General features: G+C 48.6%; 1 protein-coding gene across 1 annotated transcript in view; it reads left to right on the top strand.

The window, feature by feature from the left end:
- CCDC87 (coiled-coil domain containing 87) overlaps positions 1–19038 on the top strand; it is a 107906-nt gene that overhangs the window by 42950 nt on the left and 45918 nt on the right. The window contains 1 exon segment of the mRNA XM_073556883.1: positions 12303–12500. Within this exon segment, the coding sequence (XP_073412984.1) occupies positions 12303–12500 (198 nt within the window).

Below are 19038 nucleotides of genomic sequence, written 5' to 3' on the forward strand. Positions count from 1 at the left end.
GTGTCTATGGAGGCACACGTCTGGTCTTTTTCTCCAGACTTTTTTTCCATGAAGATTAGACAGGGGCAACGGATCCTATTGAAAGGGTCCGATTTCCCCAAACCATCAATGGGCAAGCACGTGCGAGTATCACTCCACGTATCCTCTCCCGCGACGTGGGACATGATGCCGGACCTAGCCCTGACCACCCCTAGGTATGGAAACCATGTGGCTGTACAGAGGCACAAGACGGTCCGAGCAGCCCCCACTGCTCCACCAACGCTAGACGGAGGTGCTGCAAGGCGGCAGACGGTCCTTCTCCTCGGCCTCGGAAGCTGGATGGATTGAGGGTGCCTGCACCGTCCGGGATTCCCCCCCCCCCCACCCCCGCGTACCCGATGGCTTGCATACCTGCTGGCGATGAAGATACAGGGCGTGGGTGGGCTTGGGTCCGGCTAGGCCGTGTGGGGGGCTCCTGGGCAGCAGGGGAGATGCGGCGCTGCAGGCAAGAATAGGCTCTCCTTCCCAATTCCTCTCCTCCTGTGACGCTGGGTAGGGGAGCATTGCCGCCGCAGAGCGCAGTTGCGGCGCCACCGCCCCGCAGGCGGGTGTTAAAAATGTAGCCCTCGGCTTCGGCCGGATCTATGCCGGGGCGGAAGTTCCGCCCCTGGCTACGCAGCGTCACTTCCGGGGCCCGCCCCCTGGAAGCCTGGGTGGGCGCCGGATAAATTGAGGCCCCGGCTTCCGACCGGGGTAGGCCGCAACCGGTAAAGTGGTCGGCCTGCCCCACGGAAAAGCATAGAGATGCAGGAGCGTTGGCGTGAGGGGGATGCAGGAGCGGTGAGTGCAACCAAGTCTGCGGGAGCTCGCTAGGACGCAAGGGGTGCCCCCCCTCTATATAAAAAAAAAAAGCAGCAAAGTGCCTGGCAGAGGCAATATGGCCGGGAAAGGAAAGATGCACTCTTTCCTCCTACACTGCATGCATCTCCTGTAAGGCTGCGTTTCCGCGAGGCCTGCGATTCCGAACGTGCCCAGGAGCCCCCCCCCCGGCAGCTGAGTCCAGGGAACAAAATCCTCCGGAATGGGCCCTATCATTATCCCAATCTATGGCATCGCTTACAAGGGCGATTGAGTCTCTTCGCGCCCCGAATGGAGGCAAGGATAGAGCCTCGCTTATCTGGGAGGGGTCCTCCACCTCACAAGAGCCGTCAGCCTGCAGGGGCCGCTCTCATTCCAGGCAGGTGCGAAGGAAGCGGACCCACACGAGGTCTCCCGGTCTATGCGGTCCTTCGGAATCTGGCAGTCCAGCATCTCGATCTCCCTCACCAATGGTCGGGAGTAGGCAGAGTTCGGATGGTGACTCAGACGGGCCACTGGACCTTGATACCCCAGAGAGTTGAGAGACAGTGGACAGCGTCATTGAAGCTGTCAATCAGACCCTGGGGGTAGAAGATGAGGTTACTTTGGCTTCGAGCCATAAAGTAGCCTTTAAACGGGCCAGGCGACCCCACAGAGTGTTTGGTACTCACCCGGAATTTGAGGATATAGTGCAGCGGCACAGAAAACGCCCATATATTTGTTTTTTGGGCCAGAAGACCATAGAGGCAAGATATCCATTTGCCCCGGAACTCCGTAAAGGATGGTCGGAATCACCAGTGGTGGATCCGCCAGTGTCACACCTGGCCTCGAAGTATTTGTTGTCGGTACCGAGTGGCTCATCCATTAAGGACCCCACTGATACTCATAGCCTGGCTCGATCAGTTTTTGAGGCATCAGGGTCAGCGCTTGTTCCCTCGTTTGCGGCGACGTGGGTAGCCAAGGCCATGATGTCATGGTCAGAGTCATTGAATAGGGCCTTGCAGGATAGAGACCTGCCTGTGGAGGTGTCAGAGGTCGCAAGTCAGATTGCGATGGCTGGAGAGTACTTGATCAATGCTTCCTTAGATGCGGCCAATTGTGCGGCATCTGCCATTAGGAGAGCCCTTTGGTTAAGAACTTGGCGAGCTGATTCTGTCTCCAAGAAGTCTTTTGACTTCCTTGCCCTATCAGGGAGGTTGCCTGTTCCGGGAGAAGTTGGATCAGCTCATCTCTGACGCGACAGGGGGAAAAAGCAGCTTCCTCCCGCAGCAGAAAGTTAAGCAGCCTTTTCGCCAGGTCCCGGCACGGTTTCAGGCCTTTCGCAATACCGGGTGGACGACTGCCACCAGTTGGGCCAGCCCAAATCCCTCCAACCAGGATAGGGAGCGACAGGTCTCATATAGACCCAATCCATTGGGGAGGATGCGCGCGCCAGCCCAGGTCGAGAGGAACCAGGCCGCAGAAGTCCTCAGCCAAATGACTCGCAGCACGTTGTAGGCGACATCAGCAGGGTAGGCGGCCGCCTGCTTTTCTTTCGCCATGTCTGGGTCGACGTAGCACACGACTCATGGGTGGCAGAACTGGTGTCTTCGGGGTACAAGATAGTTTATCAGGTACCCCCAAGACGGTTTTTTCTGTCCCGACTTCCCAGGGTGAAGTCCCAGGCGAAGGCGTTGCTGGGGGCCATCGATTCACTCCAGTACAACGGAGTCATAGATCCCGTACCAGAGCACAAGAGAGCTCAGGGTTTTTATTCCAATCTGTTCGCAGTCTCCAAAAAGGATGGGACGGTCAGGCCTGTTTTGGACCTGAAGCTCCTGAACAAATTCATCAGGGTCAAACACTTCAGGATGGAATCTCTCCGTTCAGTTATTTCGGCCATGGTGCAGGGAGAGTACTTAGCCTCTGTCGACATCCAGGGCGCCTACCTGCACGTCCCCATTTTTCCACCGCATCAAAGTTTCCTTCGATTCGTCATCAATGGCCGTCACTTCCAGTTTGCAGCGCTGCCCTTCGGGCTAGCCACCGCCCCCACAGTGTTCACGAAGGTAATGGCAGTCGTGATGGCCGTCTTACACTCTCGGGGCATAGTCGTCTTGCCCTACTTAGACGACCTCTTGGTGAAGGGCCCCTCATTTCGGGCATGCCAGGAGAATGTCGGCATTACGCTGGATACGCTCTCCTGCTTAGGGTGGTTGGTCAACAGGAAAAAGTCATCCCTTGTGCCAGCCCAGAGGATCTCCTTTCCAGGAATGATCTTCGATACCTCCCGAGGGTCGGTGATTCTCCCGCAAGACAAAGCCCTAGCGCTCCAGCAAGGGGTCCAGAAGCTCCAGCAGCCTGTCCCTCACACAATTAGTTTTGGAATGAGGATATTGGGGAAGATGGTGGCAGCAATGGAAGCAATTCCGTTTGCCCAGCTTCATCTTCGCCCACTACAGCACACCCTCTCGGCAGCTTGGGACAGGAACCCGTTTTCGCTCGATCAGCAGTGCCGGCTGTCCCTTCAAGTCAGGCAGTCATTGGAGTGGTGGACGATCAGTTCCTCCCTTCTTCAAGGGAAACCTTTTCCCCCAGAGCACTGGCTAGTGGTCACGACCGATGCCAGCCTCCGGGGATGGGGAGCAGTTTTTCGCCATCACACGGCTCAGGGCCAATGGTCCCAACATGAGGAACACCTCCCGATCAACCTGTTGGAAATACGAGCGGTCCGGCGGGCGCTGCAGCATTTTCAGCACCTTCTAGCAGGACGGCCCATTCAGATTCAGTCAGACAACACCACGGCGGTGGTTTATGCAAATCATCAAGGGGGCACGCGCAGCAGGGCAACCATGCGCGAGATAGGATTTGTCCTGCAGTGGGTCGAGAAGAGCCAGTCGGTATTGTCGGCAGTCCACATCCCAGGAGTAGAAAATTGGGCAGCAGACTTCCTCAGCCGGCAGGAAGTCGTGGCTGGGGAATGGGCCCTGCACCCTGAGGTCAGGTCTTCCAGCAGATTTACCAACTATGGGGAATTCCGGACGTGGATCTGATCGCCTCCAGAATGAACGCTAAGGTACCCGTGTACGTCGCTCGGTCACGGGACCCGCGAGCGTTCGAGGTGGTTGCGTTGGTTCTACCATGGAACCAGTTTCGCCTTCCATACCTGTTTCCCCCGTTACCATTACTTCCGAGGGTCATCAGGAAGATCAAAATAGAAGGGGTTCCAGCGATTCTGCTAGCACCAGACTGGCCCCGGCGGGCATGGTACGCAGATCTGGTGCAGCTGCTCACCGACGTCCCATGGTGTCTACCAGAGCGTCCAGATCTACTGTCCCAGGGCCCGATCTTCCACCCGAACTCAGGGGCTCTGTGTTTGACGGCATGGCCGTTGAATCTTGGATTCTGACCCAGGCTGGGTTCGTGGAGTGGTCGCTACCATGGTTAGCGCCAGGAAGTCTACCTCGGCAAGAATCTACCATCACACCTGGAAAATTTTCTTCGCTTGGTGCCGAGAGGGGGGTTTTTCGCCCCTAACATTCTCTATTCCCAACATCTAGAGCTTTCTCCAATCAGGCCTAGAAGCGGGACAGGCCCCGAGTTCCCTCAGGAGACAGATTTCGGCGTTGTCCGTTCTTTTCCAGCAGAAGATTGCTACTAATATGCAGGTGAAGACTTTCATCCAGGGAGTCTCTCATTTAGTACCTCCCTATAAGGTGCCAGTGGACACCTGGGACCTTAACCTGGTCCTGAGTGTCCTGCAAGAAGCTCCTTTTGAGCCGCTACAGGATATGTCTTTATCATTCCTCTCTTGGAAGGTGCTGTTTTTGGTGGCCATTACCTCCGTGAGGCGAGTGTCGGAGTTGGCGGCTCTGTCTTGCCGAGCACCTTTTCTCGCTTTCCACAAGGATAAGGTGGTGCTTAGACCGGCTCCCCCCTTTCTTCCGAAGGTGGTGTCCTCTTTCCACATCAATGAGGATATTGTCTTGCTCTCGTTCTGTCCGGCACCGGTGCATCGCGTGGAGAAAGCTCTTCACACCTTAGACCTGGTGAGAGCACTCAGGAGGTGCGTGTTGCGGACGGCACCTTTTCGCCAGACGGATACGCTGGAGGAGGAGTGGACTCGCGGCCTCAAAAGCGACCATAGCCAGATGGATCCGTTTAACTATTCAGGAGACCTAATGCATCAGAGGTGCGCCAGTTCCATCAGGGATGAAAGCGCACTCTACTCGGGCAATGGGCGCCTCTTGGGCGCTTCGGCACCAGGCTTCGGCGGAACAGGTATGCAAGGCAGCGACCTGGTCCAGCCTGCACACGTTTACTAAACATTATAGTATCCATACTCAGGCTTCGGTGGATGCGAGCCTGGGTAGAAGGATTCTCCAAGCAGCGGTGGTGCACCTTTAAACAGGAGGTGCATGTAGCTTGGATCAGTGAGTCAATCTCCCACCCAGGGACTGCTTTGGGACGTCCCACAGTACCTGTGTCCCCCAATGAGGCGAAGGAGAAACGTGGATTTTTGTGAGTACTCACCGTAAAATCCTTTTCTCCGAGACACTCATTGGGGGACACAGCACCAACCCTGTTAGCCAAGTTGGCTCTCGTTTATTTAATTAATGTATGTTCTTTTGTGAATGTCAGGGTGGTCCTTTGCCAGACATATTGTTTTTCTGCATTAAGGCTGATTTTTATTGTTCTCCTACTGCTTTTGCACTAAACTGGTTTCCGCCTGCATTCAGGGCGAGGGTGTATATGGCGGGGGAGGAGCTAACCTTGTGTTTGCCTAGTGTCAGCCTCCAGATGGCGGTAGCATACACCCACAGTACCTGTGTCCCCCAATGAGCGTCTCGGAGAAAAGGATTTTACGGTGAGTACTCACAAAAATCCATGTTTTTCCCTATCTACAAGGGAGAGATAAAAATGCTGCAGTTAGGGTTATTTTTGAAGTTTTGACGCAACAAGGGAGTTCTACCATATGAAATGGCTTTAAGGGGAAGGAGGGTTCCTTCGAGGGCAACTTGATAAAGCGAAGGGCTCTTTTGGATCTACCTAGGAATGAGTTGGCGGAGGAGCCTGGGTAGAATATTGGATTGTCTGTAATAGGGGTTAGAGGGTCTTGGGGATCAATGAGTGGGCCCTTAAGATTGGTCAAGTATAGAATAAGAGTGTGACCAACACTAAATGACAATGGACTTCCCTGTGTCGCGCAATAGATGGCCAAATCCATGGTAGGAAATGGGGATGGAATAGGAGGAAATGCCCTGGGCAATAATGTCCCAAAGCTTAGAGTGTGAGCATTGTGCTAAATTGAGGATTCGAGAATGGGCTTCTGCCAGATAGTATCTGCCAGGCAGTCAGATGTCTTTAGGCCTTCTTAACATATTGACCCTGATCCTAGAAAGGCCCATGGACCACACCAAGCAGGTGAGAATGCACTGAATTTTATTCCAAGAAGAGGAGGTGATATGTATTCGGATGGTCTGGAAAAGGTATAGCAGCCTAGAAAGGATTGTCATTTTGATTATGTTAATCCTACCAAACAAAAAGAGCTTGGTGCGGTTCCATGAAATAAGTTCCCCTTCCAGTATGGATAAGAATGGTTGAAAATTCATATTGAATAGCTTAGAAAAGTCCGAAGAAATACAAATACCTAAGTAATTGATGACTTTGTCTGTGGGCCATCTAAAGGGGAAATTACTTTTCAAGGATTTAATTGTCTGTGAAAGTAATAACCAGCACCTATAGGAAGAGGCAATAGTGGACAACCCTGATGAGGGCTATTATTAATTAAGAATAGGTGAGAGGACCTACTAGGGGGAGGAGTGCGAAGCTGTACCCGATACCTTATTATAATATGTGAATGATTTTTAATCAGGTGTTTTATATAGGTTATATATTTAGGTCTGTAATAGAAATGTTTTATGTAAGAATTTTGTCTTCTACAAGAAGTTAAGATCACACTGTTTTGATTGAAAGGTATAATGAATGTGAATTACTGGACAGCGCTGAGCTACATTGTTAGCTATACTGAAATGATGTATGTTTGTTACCTCTAGGCTATTATGTTTGTATGTGATTCTAGTGGGTCTAGCCTTGCTCTATACACTTGTATGGAGTGAGGCTGCACCCACTAAATGTTTTTTTCTTGCCTGGGAGTATGCATATCACATATATCAATGCCATTCCCGCCCGGCTCATCCTCACAGTTCAAAATGCATGCTCTGGGGGGCATTCAAAAGTCTGCAGTCACACAGAGTGACTGCAGACTTTTCATTTTAGACCAGACAACCCCTTTAAAGTAATTAACTGGGTAGGGAAGGACTTACAGAATTTAGAGGTAAGCCCATTAGGGCACGGGCTTTTGTTCCCTGATTTCTTTAATTATATGAGAAGGTTATTGGGGGGTGAAAGGCGCTTCCCAGATCTTTTATTACCTCCTTAGGCAATTTCTTAAAACTGGAGGGTAAAAGGGTTGGAAGGGCTTGATTTGAATTTTTCAGGGAGAGGTTGTATAGTTTGGAATATTAGGATCTGAAAGCATTGGGAACTTCAGAGGTGGTAAATACCTGAGAGCCATTAGAATTTTTGATGCCAGGGATACCGTTTTGTGCAAGTTTTGCCTTCAAAGCTCGTGCCAGCATTCATCCAGACTTATTACAGTATTCATAAAATTTGCTACAGCCTATTTGTAGGTATCAGTTATAAGAGGGCTCCACTAAATGTTAGACCTCCCGTATAGCCTGAAGGAGATCTCTAAGAGTTGATGTACATAGAGCATGTTTAAGTAACTGCTCAAGTTTAGTGATGTTTTGAAGAGCATCTTTGCGGGTTTGGGATCTTTACTTTTTGACTCTGGTGCTATGTTTACTGAAAAAAACCTCGCAGAACACATTTTAAGATTTCCCATTTAATTGGAAGTGAAGTGTCATCGGCAGTGTGGTCCAAAATAAAGTTAGCTATGATCGATTGGATGCCCGCATTGCAGAGTGAATCCAAGAGTAAAGACTTGTTGAGACGCCAGGACCATACAGTTTTTCTAAGAGAGGGAATTTTGAGAGAACAAAACACTGAGGAATGGTCCAAGCAGAGAATGTTTACTATGCTGGTAGAAACCAGCCAGGGTAAAGCACTGTGCTGGAGGAGAATGTTCTGGTGACTGTATGTGTTTTGAGGTGTAAAAACTGTCATGATCCCAGTGCAGGTTTTGACCTGCACGTCAGGGGTTAATGTCTTGAGCTCAGTGCAGGCTTTGACCTGCACACCTGGGGTTAATTATTGTGGCCTCTCTTTGGTTCAGGCAGAGCTTTTTATAGCCCTGAGAAACTCCAATCCCTGTCAGTTATACTTTTGCCTTTGGCCGAGTGTTGTGACCCCTGTGTGCCTGTTCGTTGTCTTATAGCTTGCTTATATGGTTCTGATCCGGTTCTGTCCCACGTTGTGAGTTTGCCTGTTGATTCTGTACTGTATATCTGCTTCTCTGGTTTCTGACTTCTTGGCTATGTCTTGACTATAGTAGGTGAGAGAATGTTTTTTTTAATATGTTTGATGACCATGAAGGAAAGGTGGGATTTGCTTTTGGAGTTATCCAAAGTCGGATCTAGGGTGGTGTTTAAGTCACCGCCTAAAACCAGGGTACCCTTAACCCAAAGAATAGAAGAACCAATTAAATTAAGTTGTTTTAAGAAGGCTTGGTCTTGATTAGGGGAGTAAGGTATTAATGATTGTGAGGATTTAGCCTTCAATAGAGAGGGTTAGAATTATGTATCTAGTGTTTGGGTCAATAGTACAGTTGATACCGCTTTTGATCTTGACATAGGATTATTGGCAAAGTCCCTATTTGAGTAATGTTTTTTTAATCGTTGGGGATCAGTTAGTTTTAAAGTGTTTCCTCAAAGCAAATGAGGTATACCTGACGATGGAGGAAGTGGTGAAAGATCTGAGACTTTTTCAGGGGTGCTGAGCCCCTGCTTGTTAAAAGTCTTGTAAAGGACGCTATGTTTTGATATGCCATGGCAATTTTTATTAAGAGATTTTTCACTTAGATGAAGAAAGTCCAATCACATACCGTAGAAATCAGGGGGGGAACTAGGGTTTTGGTTTGGGGGCGCGGGGGGGGGGGGGGGGTGCGACAGCTTCTGAGTGGGCCCCTAGCCAGGTAACCTTGATTACAACTGGGCAACGCACCCTAATAGTGGAGGAGAACCTCAGCAGATGACCGCGCTATTGCTGAAAATAATCTCTATACAAAGACCAGCATTGATATTACCGCCATATGGTCAGTGGTAGATACCAGTCCTACGGAACATATAAGAGATCACAGTACAGTTATATATAGTGACTTACAGATGGAGTTGTTCACTTTTCCCGTCTTCTCCATCTGGCCCAGACCGACACAACTTCTTCTAACCAGGACTTGTCTGCAGAGATTACGACAAAGACACATTTCACTTCATATTTTCAGCATGTCACCATCTATTCCCAACCTGCACAAACTCTTCATCCTGCTGATACCCCAATACTGCTGCCGTATGTGTCCCTATTACTGCACCTGCTGTGGTTCTCTGTGCCCTCTGACTTCTAAAGCAACTCTCTAAAATATGTAATGCTGGGCGCAAGTGCCCTAGAAAACAGTGCCCAGATTTTGCCCCCTAGAAAGTAATCGTGCCCTGTGTGTACCTGTGACAGTCACAGTAACCTGAGTTCCCCTATAACAATAAGTGCCCACTTAACATTCAATAATGTCCCGAGTCTTCCCCCTGTACAGCTCCTCTATACACAGTATGATGCTTTCTTATACAAAACATGCCTCCTCACTCTAATGTACCCCCACACAGTATACTGACCCCTTAGTAGCCCCCAAATTGCTTGATGGCCCTTCACTGTTATCCCCACACTGTATGATGGTCCCCTAGATAGCCTCCATATAGTATAATGTACCAAATGGTCCTCAATATAGTATAATCCACTCCCCATAGGCCTGTATAGTATCATGCACCAGACAGTACTCAATATAGTATAATGCATTCCCCATTGGCCTGTATAGTATAATGTACTCCCCAGAGGCCTGTATAATATAATGCATTCCCCATAGGCCTGTATAGTATAATGCACTCCCCATAGACCTGTATAATGCATTCCCCATTGGCAGCCTGTATAGTATAATGCATTCCCCATAGGCAGGTGGATAAAGTATAATGGATTCCCCATAGACAGCCAGTATAGTATAATACAGTCCCCATAGGCAGCCTGTATAGTAAAATGGATTCCCCATAGGCAGCCTGTATAGTATAATGCACCCCCCATAGGCAGCTAGTATAGTATCATGCACCCAGATAAAAAAAAAAAATAAATCAATTACTCACCTCTATTCCCCCTTGTTGTTCCCCTGGTGCTTTGAGCACCTGCATATCTCCGGGCCGCAGGTGCAGAGTACTGACGACATCGCGACCCCCTGTCATTGGTGACGTCAGACGCTGAGAGGGGGATGATGGGAGTGGGATTGTGACTCTCCGCTCATCAATGTGGTCAGCTGTATCGGCATCTAGTCGATACAGTTGACCCTCCGATGACGAGCGAGGGGCCTACTCCTGGCACAAGGCCCCCCCCACCTCCTCCTCAGGGGACCTATAGCGGCCGGGTGGCAGAACAGGGAGATCGATTCTCCCTGCTCTGCTGCAGAACGTAACTGTATCGGCGCAATGTGCTCGCTAATACAGTTACATAGCGTAGCTCCGGGTGGGCCCGCTCAGAGCGTGGAGCCCGACCCCGGGCCACCACCCCCTCTACACCCCCCCAGCAGAAAGGGGGAGGTTAACAAAAAGAAAAAGCAGATATGGAGACAAAACAAAATCAGTAGCGTAGCTACTGCAGCATAAGCTAAGGAGAAACACCTGTAACCCAGGAGCTTGCATGTCTCAAGAAAATGCGACAGGGGCTCTGAACCTATTTGGGGAAAGACAGTGGAAGTCATAACATAAGAACAGCTCCTAAAAATAAGAGAGAACATGGATTAACACAGGCAATCACATAAAGATGGATTTTGGATAGCAATGCACATCTTAGGGTACCATTACACCTAGCGATGCACCAGCGATCCTGACAACGATATGACGCGGTCAGGATCGCTGGTGCATCGCTAGGTGGTCGCTATTGAGCTGCCACACAGTCAGATCTCACCAGCGACATAGCGGGGGGTCGGGGGTCGCTACTTACCTGTCAGACGAGGTGATCCTGACGTCCTCCCGCCCGGCTCCACGCGTCGCTCGTCGGCGCCACAGGAAGCCCAGCAGGAAGTGGCCGACGAGGAGTGGTCCAGGAGCTTCTCGCGCGATCAGCGATAACCAGCGGGGGAGCCGGTCGGAGGTAAATATCACATGTAGCGATATCGCTAGCAATATCGCTGCTACGTCACAAAATCGGTGACTTTACAGCGATATTGCTAGCGATATCGCAGTGTGTAATGGGGGCTTTAGAAAGAAGAAGGTAATAAATTGTCTTAGACAAGGTACCTAACTTGCATATTTCTTAAGGACGTGCATGGCTATAAAAGAAGGGCAACATCTTTATGGAAACTATGTATATAAGGTAGACAAGAATTATTAAGACAACTGGGCCTGGAGTCAGTCATAGTCCATAAGCCCATGGGACTTGCATTGGGCTTTCCTTAGGTTATTACGGCGGGTCTCACATGGGTGGAGACCTTTCTGGATTGGAGCAGCAAAAGATTTTGAGAGGGGGGGAATTAGCTCACCAGGCCGGAAACCGTTGAGATGTGATTGATCTACCTCCTGAGGTGTATCAGGGGAGGTGAGGAGCCCTTCAGGGTCCTGCATGAAGGAGAGGAAGCTGCTGATCCTTTGTGGAGGAGCGGGGTGAGCTGCGCTCCAGCAGGACTTCTGTAGTGGCCAAACTGTGTCTTCTCCATTAGCGTGCGTCCTCAGTCAGCCATGGCTAGCCATGCCCCCTCTGAACAATTTTTTATATGTTTCAGTGAACCTCCCCTTACAGCTCTTATGGGATCGTGAAGTCTTAGAGCTTGCTCATACGAGCATGTAACACGGCCAAGTGCTCTCTGATGTTTAATCGCCTAGCACTCGGACCAATGTTATATTATGGGGCAGTGCAGAGCTGCGATTTTTTGGGGAAACATCAGACTGCTCTCGGATGTCATCTGAGTGCAGTCCGACCTCTGCAGACTCAGACAATGGAGAAGATAGAGAAATTAAGTTCTCCATCTTCTCCTCACCTGTGCTTCTATTTTATCATGCGAGAGAATCTGATCACACTCAGATGACACTTGGAGCATACTATGACAGCGTTTGAGCCAAGTGTCATTAGTGTGATTGACCAGATTTTCTCGCATGAGAATATACGACTGTCTGACCACTGCCTTAGTCAATATACAGTTTACATTGTAAAAAAAAGAATATGTGATGATTTCTTCCCCTGTATTAAAATATATGTACCGGTATTTGTCTTCCCATTAGGATTTAATCAAGGGCCCAGAACAACATAAAGAGAGAAAAACAGACACTTGTGTCCATCCACAGCCTTTCACAATTGATGTACAGATTGGTAACAGGCCGCTAGTCAGAAAAGCAGATGTTCAGATCTCTGACAGAATATACACAGAGTTAACCGAAATGCAAAAATACCCTCCGCTGTACAATGATTTTGCATCAGAGGTAAGTATTCTAGTTCTGAAGAGAGGATCTATAGTATGTTTTATAACGGACAGCTAAACAATAATACAACTTGTGAGGCATTTTCCAATTTGATTTTTTGATTCCAGTCTTGATAAAAATGTATATATGTTATCATCATATAATATTTATGTGATTTAACCTTTGGACACAGTGGTCTCATGCCGTGGCTTAGTGTGGGGGTCTACAGTCGTGATTCTCTGGCAGCAAAATTCTTAGGGGCAAGTACTAATTTCTTTTTTTTTTTTTTTTTACTTTTGAAATTTTGAACCTCTTTTTTTTTTATAAGGTAATTTTTTATTAAACATTTTCAAAAACTGAAAAAAACAGGTAATCACATACAAGGTAATTCCCAAATAGTGTATTACATATACACATTAGAACCCCAAATTTTGAACCTCTAAGAAGTGGCGTCACTAGCACAGAAAATCTGGGGGCCTGGGGCACTTACCCAAGGCTTATGCCCAGGTGCCATGGATGAAGCAAATGCAGCAAAATGCTTTGGTGGAGCAGGGAGCCTTAGGATCCCTACCCCACCACTGTCCATCATGTAGGGCTGCGAGCTATAAGATGTTAACCTATACGCAGGTGGCGCAACATCACTGCATTGTGCCAGCTGTGCAGGCCCTCTCTGTGTGCAGGGGGGAGGAAGACTCGGTTGCTCAGATTAGTATGAACATATTTTCTTGATTGCTTCATTAGGGGACACAGGAGACCATGGATGTAGACTGCTGCCACTAGGAGGCTAACACTAAGAATTAAATATTGTATATTAGAAATATTTAAAGTGCACCTCCACTTTCAAAAGAAAAACAATTCTAGAAAAGGACTTTGCACTATAATCCTTTTTCTAAATCCCCCTTTGAAGTTTTTGCTATTACCTCTCAGCACGGACTGCCTCGCATTTGTGCTGCCAGTGGCACTATACTAGGTAGCGTCCTGCATGTCTAAGGCTATGTTCACATGTCCAGCAGTCATCCGTTGGAACAGATCCAGCTGCAGTCCCTTGGCAAAAAATTGGTGCACAACTTTTTTTTATCCATTTTTAAAAAAGAAACTGATTTCAGCTGGATCCGTTTTTTAACATTGAAGTCTATGGACAACAGATCCAATAAATAGCCATCCGTTATCTACCACTTGAAACTGATCCAGCGAGCAAAACAGATCCTTTTCAGATCCTTTTCTCCTGCTCTCAGATTTGGAGGGAGGGGACACTGGTAGCAAATTTCTTTTCATGCACAATAGGCAAGCATTGGAAATTTCAAATTTGCAATTTTAACATATGCCTGCAGGTGGCAGTAGCAATACACTCAACAACAATGAAATAATTGATCGAAAAATTGGAATTATTTTTGAAAACTAGTGCAAAACCATAACAAATAGGCCTGTGTTATTTTCCTTAATTTTAGTATGCAAAATCCTCTTAGTATTTCTACCATATTCTTTATGAAGCATTGCAGTGCAAAAAAGTCTGTTTTATTGTGGCACTCTCCACAAGGAGAAATGTTTCCCTTCTACCTGATTGTCAGAGGCCTGTCACCTAGCCAATCAGATCTCCTGGTTTGCACTAAAGAAGGGCAAACACCCCAAAACAAGTGTCTGGTTTGGTTCCATATCCTAAGTAATGTGGTTAGGCGTTTTTAAAGGGAACCTGACAGCTGGTACATGCTGTCCAATCCACTCTGAGTCGCTGTGGCGTTTCATAGAAAAACATAGATTAACCCCTTCACGTCATATGATGTATATTTACGTCATTTGTCGTGTCTCTGACTTTGATGTGGGCTCCGACGTTGAGCCCTTATCTTTCCCCGCACACGAAGACTGATTTAATTAGCTGTCATGTGCTCTCAACAGCCGCGGGTGGACCGTAATTTGGTATTGCTGGGTTCACAAATGTCCGATCTATCAACATATAAAATAAACTAATCCTATTGGTAAACATTGTAATGGAAAAAAGCATCGAAACCCCAGAATTTGTTTTTTTTTTTTTTCTTTTAGTCGCAACAACATTGCAATAAAATGTAATAAAAGGCGATCAAAACATCATATCTACCCCAAAATGGTATCAGTAAAATGTCAGCTCAGGGCACAAAAACTAAACCCTCACCCAGATCTCGAAAAATGAAAAAAAAAAAAAATGTTTTGGGTCCGAAAAATGGTATAAAAAAAAAAAAAAGAAAGCAAATACTTTTTTTTCGTACAAATTTCGGAATTTTTTTTCACCACTTAAAAAGAAACTGTCATCAGAAAAAACGCTATTAACCTGCAGATATGGGGTTAATCTGCAGGTTAACAGCATTATCATGCTGTCTGGCGCCTGCACATGGCTGAACGGTGGGGGTAGAAAATGAGTTTTATTCTCCCTTTTTCAGTCACGGGGTTGGTGCTGATGCTGATTCAGTCACTGCTTTGAGAATACCGAACGACGTCTGTAACCGCGCCCCAGACCCTGACTGATAGCTAGCCTCAATGCAGAGTCAGTGTCAGTCAGGGCTGGGGGCGCAGTTTCACACACGGGGCGGCGCTGGTCCTCTTTGAGAATACATAACAGCGGCTGTAACCTCACCCCCCCCGGAATTCGGACCGGCAGTCAGTCAGGACCGGGGGCGCGATTACAGCCACCACTCAATATACTCAAAGCGGAGACTGAACCGGCTATGGCTCAGCCCCTGTGACTGAAACCGGAACACTGCAGGGGGAAATAAAGTTCATATTCTCCTGGAGAGGGGCGATCGAAGTAGAGCAGCTCCTAATCGCCCATAGAAACTATTGAAGCGTGCAAAAAGTAAAAAAAAAAAATAAAAAAAATGTAAAATTTCACATCACCCACTTTCGCCCCATTCAAAATAAAACAGGAAAAAAAAATAAGACATACACGTTTGGTATCGACGCATTCAGCATCGCCCGATCGGTCAATATAAAAAAAGAATTAACCCGATCGCTAAATGGCGTAACGAGAAAAAATTCAAAATATCAGAATTACGTTTTTTTGGTCGCCGCTACATTGCATTAAAATGCAATAACGGGCAACCAAAAGATCGTATCTGCACCAAAATGGTATAATTAAAAATGTCAGCTCGGTGCCCAAAAAATAAGCCCACACGCAACCCGACATCACGAAAAATGGCAAATTTTTATTTTATTTTTTTTTTTACCAGTTTTGGATTTTTTTCACCACTTAATTAAAAAAGAACCTAGACATGTTTAGTGTCTTTAACTCGTAATGACCTGGAGAATCATAATGGCAGGTCAGTTTTAGCATTTAGTGAACACGGTGAAAAAAAAATCCAAAAAAACAAGTGTGGGATTGCATTTTTTTGCAATTTCACCGCACTTGGAATTTTTTTCCCATTTTGGAGTACACTATATGGTAAAGCCAATGGTGTCGTTCAAAAGTACAACTTGTCCCGCAAAAAACAGGCCCTCACATGGCCATACTTTACAGAAAAATAAAAAAGTTATGGCTCTGGGAAGAAGGGGAGTGAAACCAGAAACACAAACAAAAATGGGCTGCGGCGTGAAAGGGTTAATGGATCAATATTGACTTTTAAGATTGCTACTTCCAGTAGGTGGCACTAGAGTTCTAGTCGTCTTCCTCTCTGAAGAAGAAATATGCAGGTTTCTTTATGTAATTGCAATCAATGTATTTGAAAATACCACCAGACCACATATTACCACCACATAGTATTCGAATAATACCACATACAAGTAACAAATACCGCCACACCATGACCACATCACATATTACAACCACATAGTGACTGAATACATCAATACTGATCATTAACAGCTCTGTATATAGTGTAGAGTTTATAGTGTAAGTGTACACCTGGCTCACCAGCAACGTCTCTAGTTGAAGTCCTTCATCTTCGCTTTTCTTCTTCATCTGTCAGATCACCATCACTTCTTCCAGTGAGGACTCGTCTCTGCAGATGACGGACAGCAGATCACTTCAAGAGCAAATTCCTCACTTTTTCCCCTACTTCTACACTACACACAGCTGAATATAGACTTGCACCCATCATTAATATAGTTATTATGCAACCCACAATTCCAAATATAAATTGTAATCCACCACTGTGCCCCCCCACTATCTATAAATAGCCACTTTTATTCGGTTGTCCATGACAGCACCACCTGAGAGAGGGGATCCGCCCTTCAGGAACAGGAAACCTACAGATACAAAAGGGCGGCACCTCTCCCACGCATCAGTTGGTTTCCTGTTCCTATAGGACGGGACTTCCTACAAATGGTCCATCATGGAGTCGTCGAGGGATTCCCAGGCCGGCTGACCGACCCAGGTAGCGGGGGGGTCTCCTACCTCGGTCAAGCTCGGGTCCCTGGATGCGCCACGGTGGGGCCGGGTAGGTCACCACGACAGTGGTTGGAGCAGGCGGAGCAGAGGGTCCGGTGGACAGCCGTCTCCATAGGGCCGGCACAAGGTATGTATGACCCCTGGAACCCCTCCTGTTGCATTCACCCGGTCTCCGCTTGCTCCTCTCTCTCTCTCGCCGGGGGCTGGCGGTCGCGCCTGTGCGGCGGGCGCAGGTCGGCGCATGTGGGGGCGGCAGGCATTCCGGAGCCGGGGGCGCCGTGCCGGCTCCTTTCCGCGCGCTCCCGCGGTCTTGATCGCGCGGCGGAAGTGACGCAGCGGAAGGGGCGGGGCCGGGAACGCCAAAACCGGAAGTCGGGTGCCGGCCGGCTTTCCGGGATGCGCCGCCAGTGCTCGGCGGTCTGGGGCGGCGCGCGGTACCCGGGGGGGGGGGGGGACGGAGCATGTGGGGGGGGAGTCGCGGGGGGGGGAGGTGCCGCGCCAGAGCCCTGCTGACCCGGACACTGTGGGAGGCATTAAAAGCACAGGAGGTGACGCTGCTGGGGTGCTTCTGAAGGCCCAGCAATGGATTCGACAGAAGCCACCACAGAGCAGCAGGACGAGGCGCAGGAGCGCCCAGAGAAACAGGCCACAGTGAATTCACATGCGAGTGGCCAGCAGAAGAAGAAACGGACGGGCGAACAAAGCCACAGAAGTTCCTCCAGGCTAAAGGACCCTCCTGCCTCCCTCCGTGACCCGGTACCTGCCTCATCTGCATGGGTAAGAGATCTCCGTGAATGTACCCTGATGCAGTGTTTTATTTTGTTCTTTCGCAGGCAAGGAAAGCTACGGGGAAGCAGAAGCACAGGGAATGTGCCCTCTGTAATTGCCCTTTGCCAGACGGCCACCCTAAAAAGTTGTGTCAGCCATGCGTGCGACAAACGGTAGGGGTTGGATAGGGGTACCCTAGGGGTAGATTGACAGGCCCTTACACTCTTCCCCGTCCATACAGGTGGCGGAAGAAACACCAGACTTCACCACAAGCCTGAGGGAGATAATCAGGACAGAAATGAAGGCCCTATCTAAAAAAGACTCCTCTAAGGGAAGAGATGTTAACCTCTCTGGTTCAGAGTCCTCGGCCGCACCTGGAATCGATATCTCCTCAGATTCCCTGGCCTCCACTTCATCATCTTCAGAGGAAGACTCGAGCCGTTTCTGCTTTCCCTTAGACCAGATGGATAAGTTAGTTAAAGCAGTAAGGCACCATGGGGGTAGCAGACACAAAACCGGAACTTTCGGCACAGGACGTGATGTTCGGAGGCCTAGATCCCAGAAAGCGCAGATCCTTCCCGTTGAATGATAAAGTCCAGAACCTAATAGATAGAGAATGGAAAAAGCCTGAAAAAAGAGGTTCTTTGCCACCTGCCTTCAAACGAAGGTACCCGTTTGATGACCCAGTGGTAACCAAATGGGACAAGGCCCCTAAGCTGGACGCGGCAGTGGCCAAAGCCTCCAAAAAGTCCTCCATACCTTTCGATGACATGGCCTCCTTAAAAGACCCGCTAGATAAAAAAGCGGATTCTTTTCTGAAAGGAACATGGGAGATGTCAGCGGGTGCCTTGAGACCAGCGGTAGCGGCCACATGTACGGCCAGATCCTTGATGGTCTGGCTGGATCAGCTGGATTCCCAATTGAAGGATGGAACCTCAAGAGCATACATTCGAAAAGCTTTACCAGTTATCCAAAGTGCTGCTGCTTTTCTGGCTGATGCATCAGCAGATTCTGCGAGGATGGCGGCTAGGAACCACAGGTTTATCCAACGCAGCTCGAAGGGCTCTCTGGTTAAAATGCTGGCCAGGAGACATCCAGGCCAGATCTCGACTCTGTTCCATTCCTTGTGAGGGCGAATACCTGTTTGGGCCCGTCCTGGATGAAATTTTAGAGAAGGCCGGGGACGATAAAAAGAAGTTCCCCAGTCTGCCGAACCCCTCTTTTAGACGCCCCTTTACCAGGAAAGGATATTTCCGTAGGAGGCCGTCCAGGGATCAGGGCAGATGGGACGACAAAAGGAGAGGTACTGGATTCATGTTCGGAGGAGGGGGGCGCCAGGAAGGTCCAGCACGGGACACTAAAAAGCCGCCCCAATGACTAGTTGCTTCGGTAGGGGGGAGACTAGCTGCCTTCTACCCGGCCTGGGCATTAATCTCT

This window comes from Dendrobates tinctorius, unplaced genomic scaffold (genome assembly GCF_039654945.1).
Source record: "Dendrobates tinctorius isolate UK_male_01 unplaced genomic scaffold, ASM3965494v1 ptg000241l, whole genome shotgun sequence".
NCBI lineage: Eukaryota > Metazoa > Chordata > Amphibia > Anura > Dendrobatidae > Dendrobates > Dendrobates tinctorius.